Genomic DNA, 9,928 nt, shown 5'->3' on the forward strand with positions numbered 1-9,928 from the left:
CTAACAAGATCTCTAGCAAGTAGAGAAAGCAATATCACCTAATGGAAAACTGGATTTAAAATCGTTATGTAAACTTAAGAGGTGTATCGAAGATCTTTTGAAGAGATTCCAATCATGTTAAGTACAACTGAGGAAAATCAGTGTTAGGCTTCTTTCACTGGGTAAGTAAACTAAATAATTCAGATACACTTTATAAAATAAAGACAAGTTCTGCCAAAAACAGGTTCAAGTCTTTTTCTTGGAACTCCTTAAGACATTTCATAAAAATCAAATAAACTCCACAAGACAGAGACCACCTAAACCATTCAGAAACTTCACTTCAAACACAGGAACTCGAATATGTAGGCATCACAAACTGGGCAGCAAAACCTTTCAGAGAAGCTGTCCTGCTTTGTCGTTCAATAAAACAGAGGTCTGCCATCTCAAAAAATTACATTTCCTGACATAGCTTCTAGAATGAATATGAATAATGAATAAATTAGGCTAGTGAGTCTTGATTATAAGTTATGATAGACTCTACAGGTTGCATAGCTCTTAGGAAGGAATTAGAGTATAGAAAGAAAGCAATGTCTTCCCATCATGGTACATAGATCTTCCAAATCCCCTAGAAAAAATACTTGAGGAAAAACTAATTAAAGAAATGATGAGGACTGAGAGTGCAAATAATTCAGCAGATCGCAGGAATTCAAAAATTTCTTTTTGAAGGAAAGAAAGTAAAAATGTAGGTACTTAGAAGCCAGTGGCAAAACTTCTCTGGTCATGTTTAACACTTGTTATGTCTAACTGAAAGGAAATTTACTGATTGTAAGAATCATTTCAGAAAGTGCATGAGCCAAAATGAAATCTCTAGTCTTACAGCTGACAAACTAGAAACAATTTCAAATGCTCTTCACAAGATCTCTATCCTGAACAATAACTTAAGCTTTCCACGTAAGTTACGTTGCTCTATTTGACTGTCTTTTAATAGGACAGTTAAGGATTTCTTCTTCTTGCCTCAAAAACTGAGAGTTTTAATAAGGAAGCATTAATAGTATCTACATAACATGAAACCAACACTGATAGGAACACTGATGTGCTTTGCTAGTAATCTACAGCAATTCTCAAAATCACATTGTTTTGGTGTATTAACTATCTGACTGCCCTTATCCTGAAGCAGAGGCCATCAACTGTTTTGAAATGGTGCAGGAAAAAAAAAGGAATGCAACAAAATACTGTCACCACATGGTACTGTCTGGACAAACCGGGACAGGTACTTACCCTAACAGGAGGGCTCCGTGCTTGCACCCTTTGCTGCTGTCCAACTTGGGAGCTCTGCAGGTCCTTTGATCCGCAATTAGCTACAGTATTGATGGGGACCCTTAAAGCGTTTGTGCCAGCAGTCCCACTGCCAGCGCTGGGCTTTCGAGGCCTCTGTTTGATGCCATCCAGTAGTCTGACAAGCAAAATATTACTGGGGAGTTCATCAACACTGCAGTCCACCAAAGTCCTGCACTCTGGACATCGCAGCTCATTGCGAGAGCTCACAATGCCCAGCAGGCAGCGTTTACAAAACGTGTGTTGGCAAGGCAAGACTTTTGCAGAAGCATCAAGGCGTTCTAAGCAAACAGGACACTCCAACAGATCCAGCAAAGCCGATTCATCCATTTTCCTTGTATTACTTAATGAAAAAACAAATCTTAGCAGAATTTGTGTGTTTTGAGCACTGCAAGGGTATCATGTTACATCCATTCCTCTTCTGACCATGCTCTAAAATTTTTTGAGGGAAAAAGGTGTTAGTAAGCTGGAAAAAGAGTCATCAAGACCATTTTATGATGATCTTCATACAAAGAGAAAAATAAGAGACCACTAGACTAATTCAGTAGATATTTTCAATAAATAAAACATGACTATAGCAATAGCAATCCACATTAATGTATCTATTTATTTAAAATATTTTAACAACTGCTAACAGCTAAGGTTTTTAAATTCAAGTCCCCATAAATTTCAGTCTGAGTGATTTTCTCAAATTATTCCAGAACAAAGAGCTATCCCCAGTACAGCAGTATAATAAAGCTTACTTTTCAGAGTTCTTAATACATCAGTCTCTCTGAACATTTGAGATTAGCCTTTGCTCACAACAAGAAGATGGCAAAGGTAACTACAACGGGGTCCAAGACCACAGAGACTACACCAACAGGTCATAGCAAGGGGAATTACATTTACGCCAACACTAAGCCAACAGTGGAGCACATTTCTACCTTTTCTATGAAAAGTGCTGCAGCACATTACACAGCTCAGCCTTGAAAACAGCCTCCAGCTCACAAGGTTTTAAGCTTACCACAAGCCTGACAAGGAGGTTCATTACAGTGCCGCCTTTAAGAAGCGCTTCAAAAACTATCGCGAAGTGATTTACAGCAGGAAGTGCTACTGCCATATCGTTAGGACAACACGAGCGCTGCGTATGCAGCCACAGAGGCAGGGGCGAGCCTCCAGCCAGCTCCAGCCTATGCAGCGAGGGGCTGGGAAAAGGGAGGGGGCTAAAAAACAAACACCACTTAAGAGGCCCCTAAAAAAACCCAAAGCATTCTGCGAGAAGTCACACCAGGATGCTTCACGGACAGAAAAAGGCTTGTTGAGCTCGGTAGTGCCCAGCACCGGGCGAAGTTGAGCGCCTCCCCCCAGCCTCCGCAGCCGCCTGCGGGAGCGGCTCCCCCAGCTCCCTGGGCGCTCGTCCCGCACCTACCTGCTCTCGGGCTCCGCGCCCGGACCGCCTCCCCGATTCACTGCTTTATATTCCCCTGCTCCCCGGGGGAACAGCGACCCGCAGGCGGGCGGACGCCGCGCAGGGGTCCCTGGGGGGACACGGGGCGAGCGGGGACGGCTCCCCGGAAGGCGGGGGCGGGCGGGGGGGCACGGCGCTGTCACCCCGCCCCAAGGCGCCGGGCAGAGAGAGAGGGAGGGGTCGGGCCCGCGGCCCCTCCGCCGCACCGAGCCACCCCTCGGGGGGCGCGGGGGTCCCCGGGGAGCTCGAGCGCCGCCCCCTCCCCGTCCCTCACTCAGCTCTCACCGTGTGGCCGCGACGCCCCCGCTTTGTTCCCTTGAGGAGCCGCCGCCACCGCCGGCCCCACCGGTGCCTCTCCCGCCGCGGCAGCGCCGAGACTCCCGTGCCCTCCCCGCCCGCCGCGCAGGGGCCGCTGACGCGAGGGGCGGCACCGCCCCGCCCGGCACCGCCCCGCCGAGGGGCCGCGGGCAGGGAGCGGGGGCGGGCCCGGCGGGTCCCCAGCGGCAGCACCGCCCCTCGCGGGCGGGGACGGGGCGCGGAGCCGCCTCGTCCTCCCCGTCAACCCCACCTCGCTGCGTGCCGCGGGCGGTGACTGGGGCGGTGGGAGAGCACAGGCGGCTTCCTGGGACAGAAGGAACAGGCGCTTTCCCCCCCGGCTTGTGCGTTGGGGGCAGCCCGGACAGGCACCTGGGGCTGCCGACGACTGCGTGGGGGCGGTGGCGAACGAAGAGGGAGGGAGGGGGCGAGCGAGGGTGGGTGGTCAGTCGCTCGCTCGCAGGGCTGCCTCCGCTCCGCTGTCTGTGGTAAGCCATACCCGGAGAGCCGGCCTGCGGCTGGCAGGCCCTACAGAAGGAGGAGCCGGGGTGCCCGGAGTCCGCGGGGGCCCGCCCAAGGAGACTGCTTATGCTGGGCGGGCTTGTGCGGGGCGAGGGACCCTCCCCGAGCCTCCCCCGGCTGTGCGCTCTCAGCTTCTGGCGTCTCGGTGGGACGCGGTGAGGCCGCGGCGTTTCCCGCTCCGGGGGGGTCAGGCGCTGCCGTGCTGGGCACGGGCAGGGGAGGAGACGGGGATGCTGTGTCACTTCCATCGCTGCCCTCGGGTGCGGCTCTGCTCCCCCGGGCCCTTGCAGCACGCTTGTGGTGAGGTCGAGTGCAGCGTGTCTATGGGCATGGTTAGGGCTGGACTTGGCAGTGCTGGATTAACAGTTGGACTCGCTGATCTTAGAGGTCTGTTCCAATCTAAATGGTTCTGTGACAGGACTGCTTAATTAAATAAATGATGCCAGAAAATTGGTGAGTGCCTCTCTTCACACACACACAACCACATACCTCTGTGTTCAGGAGATGATGTCCTTGTTTTGGGGTGTTTTGTGTGAAATACTTCTCCACAAGACTGGGGGAATGAAGGGGGAATTAAACGCTAATGTACATACAAATTACCATAAAACAAAAAGAAATTAAAGGCCGCTCTTTTTAAATCAGATGAGACCCCTTGTCTATGGGTGATGAAAAAGCTAGACAAATGTTTAAGATCCAGTTATTAATCTTGTCAACTGCAACTCAAAAAGGAAGCAATCCAAAAGCTTGTGTGTAATTCTAGCTTTCAAGTTGACCCGAAGAAATGGCATGAAACTAAGTCAGGGGAGGTTTAGATTGGATATTAGGGAAAGTTTCTTCCCCAGGAGGGTGGTTGGGCACTGGAACAGGCTCCTTAGGGAAGTCATCACAGCACAAGTGTGCCTGAGTTCAAGTAGCATTTGGACAAGGCTCTCAGGCTCGTGGTGTGATTCTTGGGGCTGTCCTGTGCAGGGTCAGGAGCTGAACTTGATGATCCTTGTGGATCCCTTCCAATTCAGGATATTCTATAACTTTAAATTTGCTGTCATCCTTACTGAATTCTGTGTATATATAAAAAGCTGCTTCTTTTTTCTCTTCCTTTTTCACGCATGGATTGTGTAGGTTTGGATAAGCTGATAGAGTGACAGGCTTTCTGTCATACTTTCTGGATATGCTAACTTGGTTGTTTCCAATAGCAATGATATTCTCTGATTATTAGGATTTCCAAGTAAGTGCTCACTCACACTGAATGCATCTCTAATCTTTTATTTTTTATTATTTTTCAGTTGTAGTAGTGGAAATATTGAAGCTGCTAAATATGTACAGTTCATTAAGAAATAAGGTTTCCTCCCCCATGAATTCTGGAGTTTAGGAAAACTGATACAGATGGGTTTCTGGTCTATGTCTGTGCTTTCCAGGGAGTATCGTAACATAAATAGAAGGGTATAACCATCTGATACATAAGAATATTCCTATGTCTCATAGTATTCCTGTCTCTTGCCATGTCAGTGCTGTCACTACAGAAAAAAGGATAATAAGTACACTTGAAACAGAGACTTGTTGAATCTAAATAAAGTCTCATCTCACAATTGGATTTCACTTTTGGACATAGCTTCTTCAAAAGATCTCATGGTAATAATTTGCCAGCCTTTCCAGCATAGTTTTGTAAGCAAGACAATTACTGTTGTCTAAACTTAGTTTGCTGCCTAAGGAATGTAAAATATCTATTAAAACAGTAAAGGAATTTACAACACAAGTGGTGTACCAGGGAAGCAAGATGAAAGTTCAGGGTAGCAGGATAAAAAGATTACCCCTTTATCAGGGCTGGTCTTTGACACTGTTTTGTGTAAAGTCTGTAAAATACTAAATACATTGTGGAATACAAACCAAAGCAGTAAACCCTCTGAAGAGTATCAGGTAAATATGTTACTTCCTGAGAGTAGCTGTAGTTAATTTTCAAACAAATATGATCCATGTAAAAAACTGTGGGGGTGTGTGCAGATGTATGCCACTGCCCTCTTACACATGAAGTGTTTGACTCAGAGAGGCTGGCATACTCTGGAGCCAGGACTGAAAGGAACAGAACTGCTGTTACATTGAAGCATTTATTCTTTCTCACTTTCAGCCATAAGCAGGGAGTTGCACTCTGGACATTTTTACCTGAGGAGGCCTCCCTTCTTGAAACCATCCCATCCTTATACACAGTTCATTAGTTCCTTGTACAACTTTTACTAAGTACATGATGCAAAGGGCAGGAATCCACTAAAAACACAGATTTGAAATATGAGGCCATCCAGTTACTCAACCATTATCTGGATCCAACTGGATTTCTACAATTATAATATCTATTAATATTTGTTTGTATTTTACACATTTTTATTGTAATGAATTGTACTTCTGACACTGGGTTTCTGGCACAAACTTTTTTTTTTCTCCAATATACATTGTTTCTTTTCATCTGGAAGCTGTAGAGTAAAGGAAGAAGCAAAGGACAATAGGAAGAACAGCAAAAGACAATGTCAGGCGCAGAAAGAACTGGTAACACCTGTTTCTTTCCTTTTTTCTGTGTCAGCATCCTTGATGCAGTAAACCCACTGTTCTCTGCACTCCTTTTCTTTTGCCAATACCTTCTTTTTCCCTCTGGGCCAAACAGCCTAAAGGTCTCTCCCCATGTCTTCAGCCCACTCTGTTGAAACAGTCACACTCTATATTTTAACTAAATCTTACCGCAATAATCTCTGTTGCTGGCACATTTCCAAGTACCCTTAGTTTTTCCTCTGTCTTTAAAATGTGAGATAGTCTATACTGTGCTTGGCTTTGAGCAACACTGGCTAATTGATAAGTTGGCAGCTCACAAGAAGAGAGAAAGACATCTGCTGCACACTTTGCTGTAGGAGGGACGTTCAATATTAGAAAATTTTTTTTATATGACCACTGTTTTCTATAAAACCTCTAGAATATTAATATCTTTCCAAATATTCCATCAGGTTTTGCCAATGAATTATTGAGAAGAGGGGCTAAGAGATGCACTCTATAGTCATCTACATCTAGTTCCTTAGGAAATTTAATGGATAAGTAGTATGGGATATTTCAGAATTGTGTATTTTTCAACATGGAAATCTTAAATAACATAAAAAGTAATGCACTAAATACATTAATGCATTAAAGAATAACACCAGATCCAATCTTCATTCAAATCCTACAGAATGTCCCTGAAGATTATTACCCTTGATGGCAGGGATAATCCATGTGCCTGAAAAAGTCGTTAGCACTATATATATTTAGAGTAATAAAACAAAACTGAGTGAGTGCCATGTAGAGAAATGCAGGCCTGCAAGAGTAAACATATGAAGGTATATTTAATTTATATGTGAATTCCATCCTGAAAGCCTTCAGATAACTGCAAAAGACTCAACATAATAAGACTCATGGAACAAGAGCTGCTATGTCCCATCAGGAAGAAAACACAACAGTGCCTTGTGGCAGTCATAGTCTGAATTCATTTTATTTGTAAGTTCATAAGCATGTTTTTGTTTTGAGCTACAATTTTGTACTAAAATATTTTTAAAGCTTTTTTTTTTTTTTTAATTTAGTCAGAAGGGATCATGTTTTTTCATTTGTAATGTCCACATTAGCCTGTCTTTTCCATGCAATATAGATCTCCAGCACAGATCAAAAAGGTTGATCTTATTTCCTTGTAAAATTTCCCCTGGAGATATGGTGGTGATCCCCTTTCAAAGGCCATGCAAAATTCCCACTGACATCCCTTTAGTGAGAGTTTACCTCTGATGGCCACGCTGATCTTGCTGGCTTTATGTTGGCAAGCACATCATGTAGCATGGCCCATGGCCAACTTTCTTCAGTCTCTGGTGGAAATGAGCAAAGATGTTCTTCAATGACTTCATTCCTTTTTATTTAAGAGTTGATGATTTTTTTGTGGTTTTGTTTTCAGTTTTTTTCACGGGATTAAGGGGGGATTGTGATTTGGTTTTGCTTTGGTGGCTTGTTTTTTTTCAGTTAGTACCAGGTTTAAATTACTTAACTCAGTTACTGTTGGCAACTATTCTAGCAGCAAGGAGCTCAGCATGGTTGATACTGATCCAGCTGGTTTGCTGGCAAACTGAATCTTGTGCTGTCCTTACTGCACTTTCTGGGTTGTGAACTAGTTTTAACTACATCAATGACAAATGTACTTCTCAGGTTTCTGCATCCTGCCAAAGGCATCTCTGCAGTTCTTGTATTTGTGAGGAGAGAGTTGGGAGAAATGAGTTGTAAAACTAGAAGCCAAAATGTACGTAATTATGCTGTGTTCTAGGCACCCGGCTTTCTTGAGTACAACATAATTTGTGTATTCGCGTTGTAAACGGGATCTCTCTGATAACATGAATCTGGGATTGTAACTTTGTACATATTGCTGCTTTTGCAATAACTTAATTTGAGTCACAGGGAGGAAATGCGCAATAGAAAAAGTGTCTGCAGCATGAAAGAATAAATATGTTACAACTTCTCAGTGTTTGGGTGAGCTTTTTGTTACAAGACATTCCCACCAGGTTAGTCACAGGAAAAGACTGTGTTTATGGATGCTTATGATCCCCATAACCTAGCTGCAGCATTCATTGCTGTACCTTGTAGAAATGGTATTGGGTTATGTAGTTGGTCAAGAACTTTAAATGTTCATTATGCTGATGGGAACATTGTGCCTGCATCTTTATTAACCAGTAAGCTTGAATTTGCCCTTACTACAAATAAGGCTAAAGATAAAACAAAGGAGAATGCTTGTTTAAAGAAATCAAGCTAGATGGCACAGCTGTGAAGATTTTAGAAGAGGAGCAGAAATGTTAGAATCCATTCTTAAAGAAATTAAATTATCTTTTTCCTCCTTGCATGCAGCTGATAAGCTACAGACCTTATCTGTGAGGCTGCAGAGTTGTTTCTAATGCTTCTTTGCCCCTCTAGAATTAGTGCTCTCTCCACAGGGGAGATTCTGGTGGGGACAGAGCATACCAGGTTATGTGTTCAGTCCTGCTCTAGGTATCTCCCAGCCCCATTAAGATCTGCTCTCTCAAAGATTTGTAAGTGATTCAGGATGCGGTTTTCGAATTATTGACTGCCCTAGACATTTTGGAATGCTTACATGCTGTTTTAATAGTTTTGCTATATTGTTAGCAAATTGTAAGCTATTAAAAAGCTATTAGTATTTTCTCCACTTGCAAAGGCTGCATTCCAGTCATGGGGTAAAGCTCTTTCATATGAACAGTAAACCAATAATCATTTAAATATTGAAGTAAAATTGTCATGTTACTGACTCTAGACTGAGATCAGGCAGAACTGTAATAAACCACTTCCAGTGAGCTGTAATGACTAAAGTCCAGTTTTATCTTTGAGGAACACTGTGACAAGTATTTGGAGCTTTGGACACCCAAATGTGTTCAAACACACAGATGAGATGAGTTGCAGGGCCCAAACAATTCTTCTTTTTAAATAAGCAAAAATATCATGGAGGATATTCAAAATTCATCAAAGTTTACTTAGTCTTCACTACCACACCTCATTACCAAAACCAAAGTATCTGAAAGAAGCCGAATGTCTGGAGACTGCATACTTGGCACGTATATTATTTGACAAAAAAAAAAAAAAAAAAAAAAAAAAAAAAAAAATATTGCAATTTTAGATAGGAGAAGGAATTCCTGAGGAGAGTCAAAGGCACTTTTGCATGTGGGCTGTGGAGATGGAAGGAGGTTGTGGTTTTTGGGAGATGTCTGTATCCATCATGTCAGGTCTACAATTCCTAGATTCTGCCTTTTGTTATACTTTGTATTTCTAGAAACAGCTTTACTCTCTAAAATCCTGTGAGAAGACAAAGCTAGTCAGTAAGTTTCATGTACAGGGAAGAATTCACAATACCATGCTATTTTATCTAGAAGGGCCCTTCAATCAAATTAACCCTCCAAGCGCAAACATCCTTGGCCAAAGCCTTGGGATCTTCCAATCAGTAACAGGGTGGAACCTCAGACCTACTCACACTTTCACACAAAATAAATCTTTAGAACATATTAAGCATTCCCTTCAGTCTTTCTAGGTGAGAAATTTTCATGTCCACTCAGAGCATAGGCTCTGCAACAGGTGATGTAAAGGATTTTATTTCCCCTTTGGGTAACTCCATGACAACATAATGAAAACTCAGAAATTTCTGCATGTCTTAACAAACACCTTATCCAAAGTGTCTTATTCTAAGAGAAGTTATTGGAAGTACATATAACAGAGGAGTAACTCCTAAAAACCACTTGTGCTTTTGTGGTCATGAAAGCTGAAGTGTGACAAATGTGTGGCAAG

General features: G+C 43.5%; 1 protein-coding gene across 2 annotated transcripts in view; it reads right to left on the bottom strand.

Annotated features, from left to right (window-relative positions):
• Positions 1-3,138, bottom strand: part of SH3RF1 (SH3 domain containing ring finger 1) — an 85,626-nt gene extending 82,488 nt beyond the window's left edge. The window contains exons 1-2 of one of the 2 annotated variants that reach the window (XM_069013691.1): positions 3,047-3,138; positions 1,258-1,746 (exon numbers count right to left, since the gene is read on the bottom strand). In XM_069013691.1, the coding sequence (XP_068869792.1) occupies positions 1,258-1,644 (387 nt within the window). In that variant the 5' untranslated portion in view covers positions 1,645-1,746; positions 3,047-3,138. Of the gene's footprint in view, positions 1-1,257; positions 1,747-2,722; positions 2,848-3,046 lie in introns of those variants that run through there. The other variant, XM_069013692.1, reaches the window with a different exon arrangement.
• Between the last annotated feature and the right edge of the window lie 6,790 nt (positions 3,139-9,928).

Source organism: Aphelocoma coerulescens, chromosome 4 (genome assembly GCF_041296385.1).
Source record: "Aphelocoma coerulescens isolate FSJ_1873_10779 chromosome 4, UR_Acoe_1.0, whole genome shotgun sequence".
Taxonomy (NCBI): Eukaryota; Metazoa; Chordata; class Aves; order Passeriformes; family Corvidae; genus Aphelocoma; species Aphelocoma coerulescens.